The following is an 18,577-nucleotide window of genomic DNA, read 5'->3' on the forward strand; positions in this document are numbered from 1 at the left end:
CTCCCTGTTCTAAAACGCACCCAATGAACAGGGGTGGCAGTTTTAAACTGTGGGATTCTTCACTCAAGAACTCCAAGTTCCCTAAAGGTACAGAATATCAAGCTCTCTGCACCAGATTCCATTAATGAGCTCCAATCCGTTTTTTCTTCGGATGATCACGAAGAAGGGATTCTCGCCCTGGCACAAGCTTCAGGTTCCAACTGCTCCTGGCTCCTCCGTCTCTTGTAGTTTCACCTGCTTTTTCTTCCTTTCTCACCCTCATCAGATCTGATCTTACATGGTGTCTTTCTGGATTGCTGATTGACACTTTATCATTTTTCCCAGATCTTCATTAACTGAGGTAACCAAAAGTAAACTTTATGATGACTCTGAATCCCCTACATTTCAGAAAACATCCCCTCTGCTTTGAAGCTGGAAATGTTTACAGGTGTTACACACTTTATCTAGAGTCTTAGACACCCCTCCATTGTCCCCGACCTCACCTGTAATAATCTCTTCAACATACTGTAACACCCCTTGATTTCAATTCTATTCTTTTATCTATTTATCCTTACAATCAAACAAGCCTTTTTTATTGTTTCTACACCATCTAGAAGGTGTAAATGTGTCTTCATAAACACCTCAGGCTTTTCCCTAAACAGTTTACTTAAAGATGGGTTTTCACAATCTTACATTTACAGTTTATATTGTTTTTCTAGATTAAATACAATCTGTCAGGTTTTTGTCCAATCTTGAATTTTATGTTAATCTTTATGAATTTCCTTAGCAGCTTTTCTGGTTTTTGTTAATCCTCCTATATTTGCATCATCCGTGAAACCTGACAGTCCTACTAGTTGTGCCAGAACGTAGTTCCCTGATATGAATTAGGAAAATCTTGCTTTTGTAAGCAGATATAGCTGATTTACAAGAAAAAAACAGCCAGATCGCTAAAGCTGACCGATCACAGCAGATAAAAATATGACACCCGCACACCTGTATCTTCACAAATTAGGATTTTAAATATAGTATTATGATAAACTGACAAGGCACACCTCTAACAGTTTGTACTTCGCATAGGATTATTTTTTTAATTTCTCAGTTCATCATTTCAAATTAAGAGACAGTGGATTTTGCAGATTAAAGAAATGCAGGTTTATAACTGTTATTTCAGTCCAGCAGTTAGTGGAGGGCAGTCCTCCCATCACAAGACAAAATGGAGTTCTGACTTAGAACTACATTTGATAAAACTATTTGCATAAGAAAAAAAACACAGAGGTGCACAAACATCAGTTCATAACCAAACCCTGACATTCTGTACAAAAAATAATAGAACCAACTACTGTCAACGTGGTAACGTAGAACACAGTTTCATCGCCCTGGATAACCATTCTTTACCCTACTCCATGTGTTCAGTGTTTTACAAAGTTTTTCACTAAACATCATCAGAACAACAGTTTTGTCAAAAGAAAATAACACAATAATATTTTATCTACCAGGATAACTTTTGGAAACCAGCGGAATGGGAAATTACAGTACCAAGAGATTTTGTAAAGATTGAGAGAGAGACATAATTCGAAGATCTTACGTGCAACAAAACAAAATGGAGCTCTGGCCACATGGCAGTGCCGCCAGTTGTGAAGGCATGATTATCATCTCTAACTCAGAGCGCCCCCTAGTGACACCCCAGAGTTAGTCCTCCGCCCCTCATTTGTCTTCTTCACTTGCCGCCTGCTGTATTCTGAACAGATGGGTTTTGCTGCGGGTCTCCTGCTGGTGAGGAGGCTGGAGTCTTCTTCTGCTCACCACGTCCCCGGCCATTCTCTCCAGAACTCCTCCAGGAATTCACCTTCGCTCGGTAGAAAACTCCTGACAAAACAACTGCCTGCGTCCTGCTACTGGGTGAGTGTCAAAGGGATGATTTCTGTGCCTAGCCAATGACGTTCCGCAGAAAGAAATAGAAAATGTAAAAGAAGGCCAAAAGTAAACAGATGAAGACATTCAATTCAAATGCAGTAAACAAAGCAAGTTAAAATACCGCTGGCAAGAAAGACACACCAGTGATTCAGGCCTGTGCTGGAGGTTTGCTGGGGTTAACTGTGAAACAAGGTAGGCACTCACTCATCACAGCAAAGGAAGAGTGCCATCGTGATTCACTCTAGACAGGGCTGGTTGCTTTCTCAAATACAGCAATAATTACACTTTGTGGATGGACAGGTGACGGTGGGTGTTGCATCATTCATTTGCAGACGCACTTATCCCTTGTGAGTTTGCTTGCATACGCAATTTTGATGTGATATGTATTCAGCCACCACTGCTGATAACATTGGGTTTGTTGATCTCAGCAGACCAGCTGAGCTGTGTGAAAGAGAGAACTGCATTAGACATGCTCTGAGGAATTCACTGAACCACGTTACAGGGGAATGAATTTCTGTTATATAGTCATTAACAAAGGATTAGAGTGCATTGTATGGTGCATCATGTGGAGCACTGTGGGAGTGATCTCACTCTGGTGTATCGTTTGATGGTGCATTCTGGGAGTTACTGTAGATCGCTCTAGTGTTTCATGTGATGGTTCATTCTGGGAGCTACTGTAGATCACTCTGGTGTGTCATATGATGGTGCATTTTAGGAGTTAATAATACTAATTGCTTACACTTATATAGCGCTTTTCTGGACACTCCACTCAAAGCGCTTTACAGGTAATGGGGACTCCCCTCCACCACCACCAATGTGCAGCATCCACCTGGATGATGTGACGGCAGCCATAGAGCACCAGTACTCTCACCACACACCAGCTCTCAGTGGGGAGTGATGAAGCCAATTCATAGATGGGGATATTATTAGGAGGTCATGATTGGTAAGGGCCAATGGGAAATTTGGCCAGGATGCCAGGGTTACACCCTGGGATTTTTAATGACCACAGAGAGTCAGGACCACGGTTTTACGTCTCATCCGAAGGACGGCGCCTGTTTACAGTATAGTGTCCCCGTCACTATACTGGGGCATTAGGACCCACACAGACCGCAGGGTGAGCGCCCCCTGCTGGCCCCACTAACACCTCTTCCAGCAACAACCTTAGTTTTTCCCAGGAGGTCTCCCATCCAGGTACTGACCAGGCTCACACCTGCTGAGCTTCAGTGGGTTGCCAGTTGTGAGTTGCAGGGTGATATGTCTGCTGGTTATCCCACTCTGGTGTATCGTATGAGGGGGCACTCTGGGAGTTAGCTCACTCTGGTGTATTGTATGATGGCAGACATGACAATCTGTAGAGAATCATCCGTGGACATGAAAAATGTTTGGAATGAGGAGCAGGTTTTTAAAAAGAGTTGGGCAAGCTGTGAGACTGGGATGATCCTGAAAAAAGCATTTGCTGTAACAGCATTTAATGTGTGGAAGATTGTTTTTTTTAATTTTTGGATATCAATGTAGACTGGGTCAGATCTACATGGTTACTCTTAGTCATAACTGGGTCAAAACTAAGATGACAAACAAGTGGAGGCAGAAGGTTATCTTGTGCTTAATATAGTCTGAGAGATACGTGGGCTGTCAGCCTGTCAGAGGAAAGATTTCCGAAGGTTTGAAGATGCTGCAGTGCTGAATCCCAGGAGACATTTCTAGAAGGTTTTTTTTTAGCTTGAGTGTATAGTTTAATAGTTGCAGCTCGTCTTTCTTGAGTACTTAGTCATCTGATTGGAAGATAAAATAATGGCATTCAGGAAGATGAATGATGCTTTTAAATTTAGAAGCTGCCATACCTTACCATAAACATGTATTTCGTTTTGGTATGTGTATCAGTCTGTTGTGAGATGAGGATCTGGGCTGAGAGCAGGATATTTAAATGAAGTTGTAGTTATAATGTGCTGAGGTGGACATAGGTTCTGTGGAGGTCTGAAATATTGGCACTGCTGTGTGAAAGCTGAAGTATCCTACACTACACTTTCCATTCGATGTTTATCTTTCTTTATGCAGAAACACAGTTCCACTGTGATCTTCTGGTGCAATTCGATTCATTTGGACTTAAGATGGCGGTTAATTCCTAAAGCCTTTTCTCTTTCTGGGCGTTGTAGAGAGGAACACGCGATGTTGATGACGAGGAGCCCCAGAGCTGTCAGTCAGGTTTGGCTGGTCAGTCTGATGGATCAACAGCAGCTCTGGTTACCTTCCCAGGAGCAGTCGTGATCTCCGATCAGTTAGGGAGCCCTTCCTCGTTCTCACAGCGTGACAACAGACCACACATTGTAGCCAGTATGAGGGCCCTCAGTCTTCACTTTCTGCCACTGCTTCGAACTAACACCCCATCCAGAAACCAAAGTTTAGAATACTACCACTGATCCTGATTTTGTCTCAGGTGTGTTTTTTCCTCATTATGTGTTCTGTGTAGTTTGTGTTCACCAGGTTGTAAGCACAAGATTTTGCATGTAGCCTTCAGGTCAGGATCTGCTTTCTGGTACTCAGTTTGGCATAATTAGTGTGCGCTTCCACACACAGTGCAGAGAGGAAGAAATTCACCTGTCTCTGCTGCATGATCCCGCAGAAAGGGAGAGAGGGCTATCATTCAACACTGACCCCACAACACTGACCTCTGAGAACTGACCCTTCAGCACTGACCCCTCAACACTGACCTCTGAGCACTGACACCTCAGCACTGACCTCTGAGCACTGACACCTCAGCACTGACCCCTCAACACTGACCCCTCAACACTGAACTGACTCTTCAGCACTGACCCCAGAGCACTGGCCTCTGAGCACTGACCTCTGAGAACTGATCCCTCAGCACTGACCCCTCAACACTGCACTGACCCTCCAACACTGACCTCTGAGCACTGACCTCTGAGCACTGACACCTCAGCACTGACCTCTGAGCACTGACACCTCAACACTGACCCCTCAACACTGACACCTCAGCACTGACCCCTCAACACTGAACTAACTCTTCAGCACTGACCCCACAGCACTGGCCTCTGAGAACTGATCCCTCAGCACTGACCCCTCAACACTGCACTGACCCTCCAACACTGACCTCTGAGCACTGACCCCTCAGCACTGACCCCTCTGACCAGAGTGGTGTGTCAGTGGTGTGACAGAAGAGCAGAGGGCAGCTCCTGTCTGTGTGGGCGGTTCTACAGCTGGACTAAAGAAGCTGTCTAGCTCTCACACTGGATAGAGAAACCTGTTCAATGAGGCAGGGGAGCGAGTTAAGAATTCATTTACCAAGCAGTCATCCTCAGCTTTTATCATTATAGAGAACTGCACTAGAACTGGTACAGAACCACTATCGTGATGCAGTTCAGACCAAACAATCAACAATGACAACACAAACACTACACTACACACTGCAGCTGACAACTCCCTGGAGATACAAGCCCAGGGGTCACACACTCCACTGATATCAGTTGCCCGGACATTTGGATCACACGTGATCTGAGTGCTGCCATCCTTACAGTAAGGTCTGCTCTGCTAGCTGCAATCATTTGTTTGATCAGGGATGAGTATTTAAAAAGCTGAGAGGACACGTTCGACTTAAATCCACACACCCTGGCAGAGGAAAGTGCATGACGGACGAGTCAGATTGAGCCCCTGTGCTGAGGATCGCTGCGGTCATGATGCCTCTCAAAAAGACCTGATCTTCCTCTGCTGTCCTTTTCCTGCAGGGCACTTCAAGAGTCAAAGCAGAAAGGATCTGGGCACGGAGGCACAGCTACTGTATGTCACTCTCTGAGGCCGTGACCCCTCCATCCTGACCTGTCAGTTTCAGCTTCAAGCCCAAACAAATAGAGCCAGAATTCTCAAACACATAAAGTTGTTCTTTACTGCGGTGTCTGTATGTTAACAATTCTCAAGAACAAATCTGGTCCACTACGCTACTGGATGAGCTCGTTTACGCCAGGTTAATTGTCTCTGAGCTCAGAAAAAGCAGACAGGGGACCTGGGCACAGCAGTATAGCCTGCAGCTCCAGTGCTATTGGGCACAACAGAACAGCCTGCTGCTCCAGTGCGATTGGGCACAGAAATACAGCCTGCAGCTCCAGTGCTATTGGGCAGTCTGCAGCTCCAGCACCATGCAGGAGACCTGAGTACAGCAGTTCCAGCACCATGCAGAGGGCTCTGTTTCTCTTTAGAGGTGATAAAACAGCAAAATCTACAATCCGATTAAAGTCAAAAGTAATGAAAGCTTGCAAGTAATTGGAGAATTAAAGCTCATCTATAACTCATATTAGTTTGTAATTTAACAGCAATCACACAAATCTTGGGGGGCTGAGAGGAGTGTTTGTTTTATGGTCATATATATTTGAGTACTTCTAATTAAGTCTTCAAGTCGCCTCTTTTATTACACTCTGGCTGTAGACTGCTGGTAATAATTATAGTCAACCCTCTTTTATGAATGTATTTTATCCTGAAATTTAATTACTTTTATTAATCAGAAGAAGAATATCTCTGTGATGGCTTGCTTATTTGTGCTGGCTTTAAGACTGAGGATATTGCATTTTGCTTTGCTGGGCTGTAATTGGATCTAATAATGATAAATTATGAAACATTTGGAGGAGATAAAACATTGCCCAAGCGCTTGTTTGAAGCAGGAACCTCATACATCAAAGTGAGAGGTGCTAGACTGCCGCCTCCCCGGCCGGGTGGAGACTGGAATCTCTCAGGGCTTTATGATCAATTATTTTTATTCATTTTATGGTCGGAAACGAAACCAGCAGTAAACAACAGAGCACTGTGTGCACATCTGACCGGGAGGAGTAGGAGGGATGATGATTGGAGTCTCAGCCCACAGGTATGATTAGAGGACACTCTTCCGACTTCACGCTGGGCTGAGTGCTCAGGACTGGCAGTGTGTTCAGGGCTCAGATTGGTTCGAGGACACTCTTCAGACTTATCCTGCAGCGTTCTTTCAGGACCCTATGCAGACAGCACAATCCAGGGAGGAGTGAGGAAAACACGGGGGGAAAAGCATGCAAAGGGACTGGAAGGACAACAGGGGGTGTGATCTAGGTGCGCTGGTGTTCAGGGGGGTGTGTCCGAGGCAAACAAGTCCAAGGGAGTCCGTAGCAAATCCAAGAGTATTCCAATGTCCAAAACCGGGAGATCCATCCGGACACAGACAGAGTTATAAGCCGGAGCGGGATCTGGCTGAAGCCGCTAAGCTTCCTGTCGGCAGGCCAATACTGGGTCACGGAGGACTGGGGCCTGTTGAGCCTCTCTCCTGAGCAATTCATTCCCCAGCTCCTGAGCCGGTCCGGATCAGTGTCCGTATGATCCAGGAGATTCCCGAAGCAGAGCAGAATAAGGCGCAGATCCTGTGAGGATGTCACAAAGCGTCTTTCAGGACCCTATGCAGACAGCACAATCCGGAGAGGAGAGAGAAAACACGGGGAAAAGACTTGGTTAGGGACTGGAAGAAGTACAGGTGCGCTGGTGTTCGGGAGGGTGTGCCCAGGGCAAGCAAGTCCAAGGGAGTCCATAAGATAAACCAGGGAAAGCCAATGTCCAAATCCGGGAGATCCATCCAGACACAGAGAAACGGAGTTAAAAACCGGAGCGGGATCGGCGAAGGGTCGGGGGAATAAAAGGGGGGTAACGGGACCAGACGCTCCTTGATCCCGGACTCAGAAGGTCAGGACGCCGTTGTGAAGCCGATGCCGTCGAGTCGCTCCTGGACTCGCGGGTAGGCGGGCTTCTGGGCGTCCATCTTCCAAAGCTGAGCCCCGATAGGCAGGAACGTCTGGCTTTTATAGGACGGGGGCTGGAACCAGAGGCAGGTGCAGGAGATAAATAATCAACTAGGAAGGGATGGAGCGCCCTTAAGAGGAGGGGTGTACGAGCGTGACAAGACTTCACTCTGGGCTGAGTGCTCAGGACTGGGAGTGTGCTCAGGGCTCAGATCGATTAGAGCACAGTCTTCAGACTTCACTCTGAACATAGTTCTAGTAGAAGAACACAGCCAGGAGAGGGAGAGGAGTCTGTTCTGCACTCTCCACGGTCCTCCTGCCCGTAGCTCCCTCACACGGCCCTAGGTGAGATCCTCCTGTGCCTGTGAGGTGACGTTTCACTGTTGTCACGTTGTCTTTGTCTTTGCACTGCGCCAGGCGGCGGGTGAGGGGTCAGGTGTCAAGGGCAGTGCCCGGCTCAGAGCGGGTAGCTCACGCACGTGGCACACGCATGGCCTCTGAATGCATGTCACAATCAATACAACAATGACTGAAATTACAATCTCTGACGAAGAGAGGGTGGAAAAGCATTATAAGATGTGACATTACTGTGTAAAACACACCAGGGGAGAGCAAATGAGCCTGTCTCACAGCAGGTACACTCCCCTCCTCCCCGACTGAGACTGGTATCAGAACCACAGGCAGGACACCAGACCCGGCACCACCCCCTCAGTTTTCCACAAAAGGATTTTTGAAAACTTTCACTTACTTAACTTGCGCCCTAAAAAATTGTTGTACTTTGTCAATGGTTAGATTACACTAACCCCGAATTCCCAGTTCCTACATTGGACTGTTTGATGTGCAGGAGGGCTATCCGTCCAGGAACAGATATATTACATAGCATCTACATTATTGGGTGTTGACATTATGACCATCTTGTTTGCTCAGGTGGACCGATTCCTTGCAGTAGTTTATCATCATACTTACATTCGTTATATGACTAGGACTGTAGTTATAGAAGATTGTGCTTTCTGTGGGTTCTACAACTATTTCTCCTCAACGATTCAGAACCTCGTTACTGTCGATGTAGCTGCGAAAATGAACGCGTGTGGTCTTTTGTCGCGCCCATCAATAATAACCGCGAGAGTGCTGATGAACGTGAAACTGTACTTCTTCGCTAAATGCCAGATTGCTCGTCGTTATCTTCTGTCATGAAGCACTAATCAGTGGCATGGTTGTGAGATTTCACTTGGGTAGTTGCAACGGCTCCGATTCAACCGCAATATCACCAGCCCCCCTAAGAATTTCAGACGCCCCCTACGGACTGTTCCCCTGGCACCGGCCCTGCAGGACAGGCCGCGCTGGCAGAGAGCAGGGCAGGGGCAGGCCTCTCTCTCGCCCTGCTTGCAGTGCCTGACGGGCGCCAGGCTCTCCGCTGGCAGCTGGACACGGAGGTCTGACCGCTCCTCTCCGGGCGGCTCCGCTCTGCTGCGCCCGCGGTCGGCTGCGCCTGGGGACCCGAGTATCGCCTCGCCAGCTCCTCGTTTGTCTTCCTGCTGGAAACCCATATAGCAAGAAATGGAGCGGTGATCCATTGAGAGAGGGCACAGGCCTTGACGTGTGGCGTTCAGGGGGAAAGCCAGAGGCGGCCACTTCACTAGAAGTCGACCACAGGGCTTTACAGAAGCCCTGCAGCGCTGCCTTCAGGGTCACACAGCATCCGCTGGCATATAAAACAAAAGCATTACTGCCTGCTCTGCAGCTGGATCACAGTTGGCAACAGTTAGCAGTGATCTATCCTGGGCAACACCGCCTGTGTCCTGGCCACCGCCAGCAGCGTAGGGTCATGTGATTACCCTGCCTGTGTCCTGGGGTCAGCATGGAGAGCAGCCCAACACAACGGTCAGCAGAGGTGTCCCCTGGCAGCACACTGACGGACTGTTGAGCTCTTTACTCCAGCTGGGCTGTGCCCACAGAGCTGCTCCAAAGAGCTAAACAAAGCAGCTTCCCAGAGCTATCCTGCTGGGGTGTGTCAGTGATGTCTGATCTGCCTGCTGGGGTGTGTCAGTCTGATCTATCCTGCTAGGGTGTGTCAGTGATGTCTGATCTGCCTGCTGGGGTGTGTCAGTCTGATCTATTCTGCTGGGGTGTGTCAGTGCTGTCTGATCTATCCTGCTAGGGTGTGTCAGTGATGTCTGATCTGCCTGCTGGGGTGTGTCAGTCTGATCTATCCTGCTGGGGTGTGTCAGTGATGTCTGATCTGCCTGCTGGGGTGTGTCAGTCTGATCTATCCTGCTAGGGTGTGTCAGTGATGTCTGATCTGCCTGCTGGGGTGTGTCAGTCTGATCTATCCTGCTGGGGTGTGTCAGTGATGTCTGATCTGCCTGCTGGGGTGTGTCAGTCTGATCTATCCTGCTAGGGTGTGTCAGTGATGTCTGATCTGCCTGCTGGGGTGTGTCAGTCTGATCTATCCTGCTGGGGTGTGTCAGTGCTGTCTGATCTGCCTGCTGGGGTGTGTCAGTGATGTCTGATCTGCCTGCTGGTCCAGGTCATTCATTGGACGTCAGTGATAATAACAATTAGAATGACCGGGGGCTGCATGCTGTAGAGCTTGACCAGCAGGCTGGAGAGACAGTGACCAGTGGTCAGGCGTGAGAGTAACTGGAGTTAACCAGAGTGACCTTGACCAGCAGGCTGGAGAGACAGTGACCAGTGGTCAGGCGTGAGAGTAACTGGAGTTAACCAGAGTGACCTTGACCAGCAGGCTGGAGAGACAGTGACCAGTGGTCAGGCGTGAGAGTAACTGGAGTTAACCAGAGTGACCTTGACCAGCAGCCTGGAGAGACAGGCCCCTGAGCATGATTGTCAAACATCCTTTATCCCTACCTCTCCCTCCACTGCACATCTGTGATGAAGAAGAACACTCAACATTGAAGACTTTCACTCTGTACAAGGTCCTTACTTTTCATGAGCCTTTATAGGGCCTCAAAATCAGGAATTACAACAAGCAGAAAGTGGAAAAAAACTGCCTTCTACTTTTTCCTGACTTGCTCGGTGCTTTTCGAATGAATCGATTTTGTTTTATGAAGTGGCTTAATTTGCTTCCTGCTGCTTGGCAATAAGAGTGTGGGAATGAATAAGAACAGGATGCAGCCGTCTGCTGCTCTAATCGTGACTCTGGAGGAGCTGGGAGATCGCAGCAGCTTTTCGGTCCCTTCTAGTGAAGTCTCCCTGGGATCACACGTTCCCCCGGACACGTGCCACGACCCGGGAGAGCGAACGATCATTTATTAACGAGGCGTTTAACATCATCAGTTTTTAACAGCAGGAATTGTAGCCCTTGACCTGTTACAAGCGAAACGAAGTCAAAAAGGACAGGTCTGATTTTATAGCTTGCGCCTGTAAAGAGAGATCACAGAAAGGGCTTAAAGGCTTTTCACCATCTGCAGTTAAACACGCGGCTCTCCGGGTTTGCTAATAAAAGCCCCGGAGGTTTGACTAAATAAGGCTCGGGGATCATCAGTGTGCTGCCCGAGTGAGAGGTGGAGAGGAGGAGAGTGAGAGAGACAGGAGACAGTGAGGCCAGAGCAATGAAGAGAGAGGAGAGGGAAGGTGAGAGGAGACACGCTGAGCAGAGACAGTGAGGCCAGAGCAATGAAGAGAGAGGAGAGGGAAGGTGAGAGGAGACACACTGAGCAGAGACAGTGAGGCCAGAGCAATGAAGAGAGAGGAGAGGGAAGGTGAGAGGAGACACGCTGAGCAGAGACAGTGAGGCCAGAGCAATGAAGAGAGAGGAGAGGGAAGGTGAGAGGAGACATACTGAGAAGAGACAGTGAGGTCAGAGCAATGAAGAGAGAGGAGAGGGAAGGTGAGAGGAGACACACTGAGCAGAGACAGTGAGGTCAGAGCAATGAAGAGAGAGGAGAGGGAAGGTGAGAGGAGACACACTGAGCAGAGACAGTGAGGTCAGAGCAATGAAGAGAGGGGAGAGGGAAGGTGAGAGGAGACATACTGAGAAGAGACAGTGAGGTCAGAGCAATGAAGAGAGAGGAGAGGGAAGGTGAGAGGAGACATACTGAGAAGAGACAGTGAGGTCAGAGGAACCGAGAGAAAGGAGAGGGAGGCAGGATTGAGACACACTGAGGAACAGCGAGACTGCAATTTTTACAGCTGTTACGCTAATAACATACAAGTAAAAGGTTCAGAAGCCAGCAATTGTTTCCCGTGAGAGTTTCGTTCCTCATACCTAACCTGAGTTATATAGAAATGTTTCAATGCAAATTCTCAAAAACAAACTGTAACACAAACTAACAGCACAGCTCCTGCTGAGACGTACAGAGCCCTGCTGAGAGTGAGCTGATGGTTTGATTTGGCACAGTGGAATAAAATGTTAAAATGTAATATAAGAGAAAACAGGTACTTTTCGTTCTGCGAGTCAGTGCAGGTACCCACAGTCTGCCTTGCCTGGCAACAGCCCAGCCCAGCTCCAGACTCACCTGCGGTGGAGCTGGACCGCGTCACCGCGGACTCACCTGCGGAGGAGTCGGTCTGTGTCACTGCGGACTCACCTGAGGAAGAGCCGGACCGCGTCACCGCGGACTCACCTGTGGAGGAGTCGGTCTATGTCACTGCGGACTCACCTGTGGAGGAGTCGGTCTATGTCACTGTGGACTCACCTGTGGAGGAGTCAGCCTGTGTCACCGCGGACTCACCTGTGGAGGAGTCAGTCTGTGTCATTGCCGACTCACCTGTGGAGGAGTCAGTCTGTGTCACAGCGGACTCACCTGTGGAGGAGTCAGTCTGTGTAACCCCGGACTCACCTGCGGAAGAGTCGGTCTATGTCACCGCGGACTCACCTGCGGAGGAGTCGGTCTATGTCACCGCGGACTCACCTGCGGAAGAGTCGGTCTATGTCACCGCGGACTCACCTGCGGAGGAGTCGGTCTGTGTCACCGCGGACTCACCTGCGGAGGAGTCGATCTGTATCACCGCGGACTCACCTGCGGAGGAGTCGGTTTATGTCACCGCGGACTCACCTGCGGAGGAGTCGGTCTGTGTCACCGCGGACTCACCTGCGGAGGAGTCGATCTGTATCACCGCGGACTCACCTGCGGAGGAGTCGGTCTATGTCACCGCGGACTCACCTGCGGAGGAGTCGGTCTGTGTCACCGCGGACTCACCTGCGGAGGAGTCGGTCCGTGTCACCGCGGACTCACCTGCGGAGGAGTCGGTCCGTGTCACCGCGGACTCACCTGCGGAGGAGTCGGACCGTGTCACCGCGGACTCACCTGCGGAGGAGTCGGTCTGTGTCACCGCGGACTCACCTGCGGAGGAGTCGGACCGTGTCACCGCGGACTCACCTGCGGAGGAGTCGGACCGTGTCACCGCGGACTCACCTGCGGAGGAGTCGGTCTGTGTCACCGCGGACTCACCTGCGGAGGAGTCGGACCGTGTCACCGCGGACTCACCTGCGGAGGAGTCGGACCGTGTCACCGCGGACTCACCTGCGGAGGAGTCGGTCTGTGTCACCGCGGACTCACCTGCGGAGGAGTCGGTCTGTGTCACCGCGGACTCACCTGCGGAGGAGTCGGTCTGTGTCACCGCGGACTCACCTGCGGAGGAGTCGGTCTGTGTCACCGCGGACTCACCTGCGGAGGAGTCGGTCTATGTCACCGCGGACTCACCTGCGGAGGAGTCGGTCTGTGTCACCGCGGACTCACCTGCGGAGGAGTCGGTCTATGTCACCGCGGACTCACCGGCGGAGGAGTTGATCTGTGTCACCGCGGACTCACCTGCGGAGGAGTTGACCTGTGTCACCGCGGACTCACCTGCGGAGGAGTCGGTCTATGTCACCGCGGACTCACCGGCGGAGGAGTTGATCTGTGTCACCGCGGACTCACCTGCGGAGGAGTTGACCTGTGTCACCGCGGACTCACCTGCGGAGGAGTCGGTCTATGTCACCGCGGACTCACCGGCGGAGGAGTTGATCTGTGTCACCGCGGACTCACCGGCGGAGGAGTTGACCTGTGTCACCGCGGACTCACCTGCGGAGGAGTTGACCTGTGTCACCGCGGACTCACCTGCGGAGGAGTTGACCTGTGTCACCGCGGACTCACCGGCGGAGGAGTTGATCTGTGTCACCGCGGACTCACCGGCGGAGGAGTTGATCTGTGTCACCGCGGACTCACCTGCGGAGGAGTCGATCTGTGTCACCCCGGACTCACCGGCGGAGGAGTCGATCTGTGTCACCGCGGACTCACCGGCGGAGGAGTCGGTCTGTGTCACCGCGGACTCACCTGCGGAGGAGTCGGTCTATGTCACCGCGGACTCACCGGCGGAGGAGTCGATCTGTGTCACCGCGGACTCACCTGCAGAGGAGTCGGTCTATGTCACCGCGGACTCACCTGCGGAGGAGTCAGACCACGTCACTGTGGACTCACCTGCGGAGGAGTCAGACCGCGTCACTGCGGACTCACCTGCGGAGGAGTCAGACCGCATCACTGCAGCAGCCCAGCTCCAGACTCACCTGCAGAGCACTGATCCCAAGGGAACAGACTCCAGTGAGCACAACAGGCCATTAGAATGATGGTATCACTTCCATTCCCTGAAAGATCCTACAGCACTGCCTGTGTACAGATACATGATATCCTGGCTTCGTGAGACCCTTTTCTTGCCTGTATAGGTGTTGTGTACAGTCCTGTTTGAAAACAGAAGGAAACTCCTCGCATGCAAGATTTCATTTTTATGAGTCAGATACTTTCTTGTTTCCAAATTGTTCCATGGCAATAAAACGTAGAGTGAAATCCCTAAAATATTACCTAGTTATTAAAGCTCCAGAAATTTAATGTATGGGGAAACCATCTGATTAGGTTTATTGATTCCACAGGGTAAAATATCACAACGCTCTTTGGAGAAACAATACAGACACTAAGTAAAGTAGCAGACTGTTTGTGGAACAGGGTCTAAATAAGCTCTGCTCAGTACAAACAGAACAAAAGGGGTGGGATCTCACTTACGGAGGTGTAGCACCAAGCACAGAGCGTGCACAGCAGCACAGTACAAACCTGTTACACTGCGGAGAACCAGGGACTGAGGCGGACAGATTCCACAGACGCCTGCTCTTTATCGTGCATAACTCGCAACTGACACAGAATGCCAAAACCTGCCAAGGTACCCAAGTGCCGTAAAGCGGTAACCCCCAAAACCCAAAGCTCAACAGCATTGTAAACCCCAAAAGGACGCTGTGTGCGACATAACAAGACCCTGTGCCAAAGCACAGAGCGGAGACAGGAGCACAGCACCAGCCCTGTACCAGAGCACAGAGCACAGAGCGGAGACAGGAGCACAGCACCAGCCCTGTACCAGAGCACAGAGCGGAGACAGGAGCACAGCACCAGCCCTGTACCAGAGCACAGAGCGGAGACAGGAGCACAGCACCAGCCCTGTACCAGAGCACAGAGCGGAGACAGGAGCACAGCACCAGCCCTGTACCAGAGCACAGAGCGGAGACAGGAGCACAGCACCAGCCCTGTACCAGAGCACAGAGCGGAGACAGGAGCACAGCACCAGCCCTGTACCAGAGCACAGAGCACAGAGCGGAGACAGGAGCACAGCATCAGCCCTGTACCAGAGCACAGAGCACAGAGCGGAGACAGGAGCACAGCACCAGCCCTGTACCAGAGCACAGAGTGGAGACAGGGGCACAGCACCAGCCCTGTACCAGAGCACAGAGCACAGAGCGGAGACAGGAGCACAGCACCAGCCTTGTACCAGAGCACAGAGCACAGAGCACAGAGCGGACACAGGAGCACAGCACCAGCCCTGTACTAGAGCACAGAGCACAGAGCGGAGACAGGGGCACAGCACCAGCCCTGTACCAGAGCACAGAGCACAGAGCGGAGACAGGAGCACAGCACCAGCCCTGTACCAGAGCACAGAGCACAGAGCGGAGACAGGAGCACAGCACCAGCCCTGTACCAGAGCACAGAGCACAGAGCACAGAGCGGACACAGGAGCACAGCACCAGCCCTAAGCACAAAGTAGAGAATGTATCACAGTGCTAGCTATCCACACTTCTCACACAACAGAGTATTAATGACACTGCTGCAAGCCTCAGCCATGCAAGACAGAAACACCTTTACAGCTGGACCATCAATAAATACTGGAACAAACAGGCAATTAACAGCCCAATATTCCTTCCTTTTATTGCATTGTCCCAATTAACATGCAGGGTTATGTATCCAATAGTGCCTAATTTGTATTGAATTACTACTCTAAACTGGAATTTAATTCAAGCATGGAGCAGCTGAAGATTTAGTTAATAAGCAGATGGAACTGAATGCAGGAGAATGGATGAACGGCCGAGTTTAATTTCATTCTCCATTCTCTGCCCCAGCAGCCCGGCCTGACTCAGACAGAGCTCTGCGTGTCCTGGTGGCTAAACGGCAGCAATCGAGTCTTCAGGAGGCTTGCAATGTGGAACAGGAGACAAATAAACAATTATGAGAAGACTTAGTGACAAGGGATCATCCCAAAGTTCTAAGCTAAAAGAAGCCATTTGTCCAGAGAGCTGCTGCCTGGTTTCCAAAACAGGATCACAGCAGGATTTCAACACAGATATAAGAACATACGACCATCAGACAAGAGGCGACTGTTCAGCCTGTTTTGTCCATCTGGTAGTTTAGTAACTGAGTGAAATCTAATATTTCATCCAGTTCTTTTCTTAAAGAGTTTGGGTCTCAGCCTCACGGCTGGGAGGGCTGTTCCTGACACTCACCACTATTTGTGTAAACATGTGCTTCCTATTCTCTGACCTAAAGGAATTCCTCTTCAGTGTCCATGTGTCACCCTGTGTCCTTGTTTGTTTAATGAGTGTGAAATGAGTGTGAGTCTCCTGAGCTGAATCTATTCAAACTCCTAAGGATTTTCTATACCTCGTCACATCTCCTCTGTTCGAGACTCACGTTGTCCAAGTGCAACAGTTGTTCAAGACTAAAGAGACTCAGTTCCTTCAGTCTGTCAGTGTAGGACAGTCCCTTAATACTTGTATCAGGTCTCCTCACAGTCTTCTCTGTTCAAGACTAAAGAGACTCAGTTCCTTCAGCCTGTCAGTGTAGGACAGTCCCTTAATACTTCTATCAGGTCTCCTCACAGTCCTCTCTGTTCAAGACTAAAGAGACTCACTTCATCCAGTCTGTGAGTGTAGGACAGTTATTTAATGGTTATATAGTACCGGCTTTTCTACAAAGGGAGATACAGCCTGCAACACGTGTGTAAACGGAGAGTGAGCTTAAATTCCGCCCATGTAGTTTTAGTTCATCCGATCTAACTGAAGCAGACAAAATATTCTGCATCTGTTAAATGCATTCTGCAGTTCTGTCCCACAGCTTCACATGGAGCAGGAGATCCAGGGATTTTTGCCCAGGACCTCCCAGCCTTGCGTGCCTGGGGAAGCGCTCCGGGTTGGATGCGTGCCCTGCAGAGCCTTCCTCCACGGAGGAGTGCGGTGCCGCTGGCTGGCCTCCAGGAGGGAATCTCATTAAAGCCGTCGTCTCTAGCGGTGTTCCTGTGGTGTCATGCTTCAGCAGTGTTCAGTAGCTCACAATGGCATGTTCTACATCAGGCAGCTCCAATTACCCCTGTCACGCCTCGGCAGGTCCAGGCAGGAGCCCTGCTGCTTTCAGATGCAAATGACAGCGCGTTTGTTCGGCATCTTGAGCCACTCCAGATCTAATTGCTTTATTGACCTGATTAGACATGGTGTCAGCAGAAGCTGGCTTTCATCCACCCAATGCATCTGTTTCATTCATACAATAATTAGTGCGCTTATTTTTTTTACAAAGAGATTTGTAGCAAACGCAAGGCAGGGAATTCCTCGCGTGCTGTCAGAGCAGCAGCGGAAAAGAGTTGTATTGTTTGTGTCTAAAGGGGGCTGTGAACGAGCTCCGGAGGTGAAGAGCTCAGGCACCCGCCTGCCCAGCACACAAGACAGCCAGCAGACAGTCTTCACGCGGTGAAACTGAACTCTCAGAGACGTGAGAACAACTGTGTGGAAACTTACAGTCAAGTGAATGGCACAGTGGAGTGTCCAGATAACTTCTTTCTTTCCTTTCAATCAGAAGCATGTTCTATTCTCAACTGAAAATCCTTCTTATACATTTAGAATGCTTTTTTTCCACTGGTGGCTACATCTTCCTGCAACTGGTAACTGGCAGCCCACTGAAGCTCAGCAGGTGTGAGCCTGGTCAGTGTCTGGATGGGAGATTCCTGGGAAAAACTAAGGTTGCTGCTGGAAGAGGTGTTAGTGGGGCCAGTAGGGGGCGCTCACCCTGCGGCCTATGTGGGTCCTAATGCCCCAGTATAGTGAAGGGGACACTATACTGTAAAAAGGCACCGTCTTTCAGATGAGACGTAAAACCGAGGTCCTGACTCTCTGTGGTCATTAAAAATCCCAGGGGGTTTCTCAAAAAGAGCAGGGGTATAACCCCGGCATCCTGGCCACAATTTCTTCCTGGCCTTTACCAATCATGGCCTCCTAATAACCCCCATCTCTGAACTGGCTCCATCATTCTGTTCTCCACCCCACTGAGAGCTGATGTGTGGTGAGCGTTCTGGCGCACTATGGCTGCCGTTGCATCATCCAGGTGGGGCTGCACACTGCTGGTGGTGGAGGGGAGTCCCCATTACCTGTAGAGTGCTTTGAGTGAAGTGTCTAGAAAAGTGCTATATAAGTGTAAAGAATGATTATTATTAAATATTACCTGGAACAACCTTGCATTTCACTAAGCTCATCTATTATTCCTTCTCTTACTACAGAACATACATGTATAAACGAATTCGTTGAGGACAGCTGGTCATCACATTGCAATTCATTAACAAGTCCCAGAGGCTGCGCCCTGTGCTGCAGGTGTCAGAATAGCCAATTAAAATCCATTTATCCAGATTTG

At 50.0% G+C, this 18,577-nt stretch overlaps 1 protein-coding gene across 1 annotated transcript; it reads left to right on the forward strand.

Moving 5' to 3' along the window:
- The first annotated feature begins 10,763 nt into the window (after positions 1 to 10,763).
- LOC138225546 (sialidase-like) lies at positions 10,764 to 14,217 on the forward strand. Its single transcript, XM_069185867.1, has 2 exons — positions 10,764 to 10,841; positions 12,106 to 14,217. Exons 1-2 carry the CDS (start codon positions 10,764 to 10,766, stop codon positions 14,215 to 14,217), a joined length of 2,190 nt encoding a protein of 729 aa, XP_069041968.1.
- Positions 14,218 to 18,577: the final 4,360 nt, after the last annotated feature.

The sequence above is a fragment of the Lepisosteus oculatus genome, chromosome 2, assembly GCF_040954835.1.
Source record: "Lepisosteus oculatus isolate fLepOcu1 chromosome 2, fLepOcu1.hap2, whole genome shotgun sequence".
NCBI lineage: Eukaryota > Metazoa > Chordata > Actinopteri > Semionotiformes > Lepisosteidae > Lepisosteus > Lepisosteus oculatus.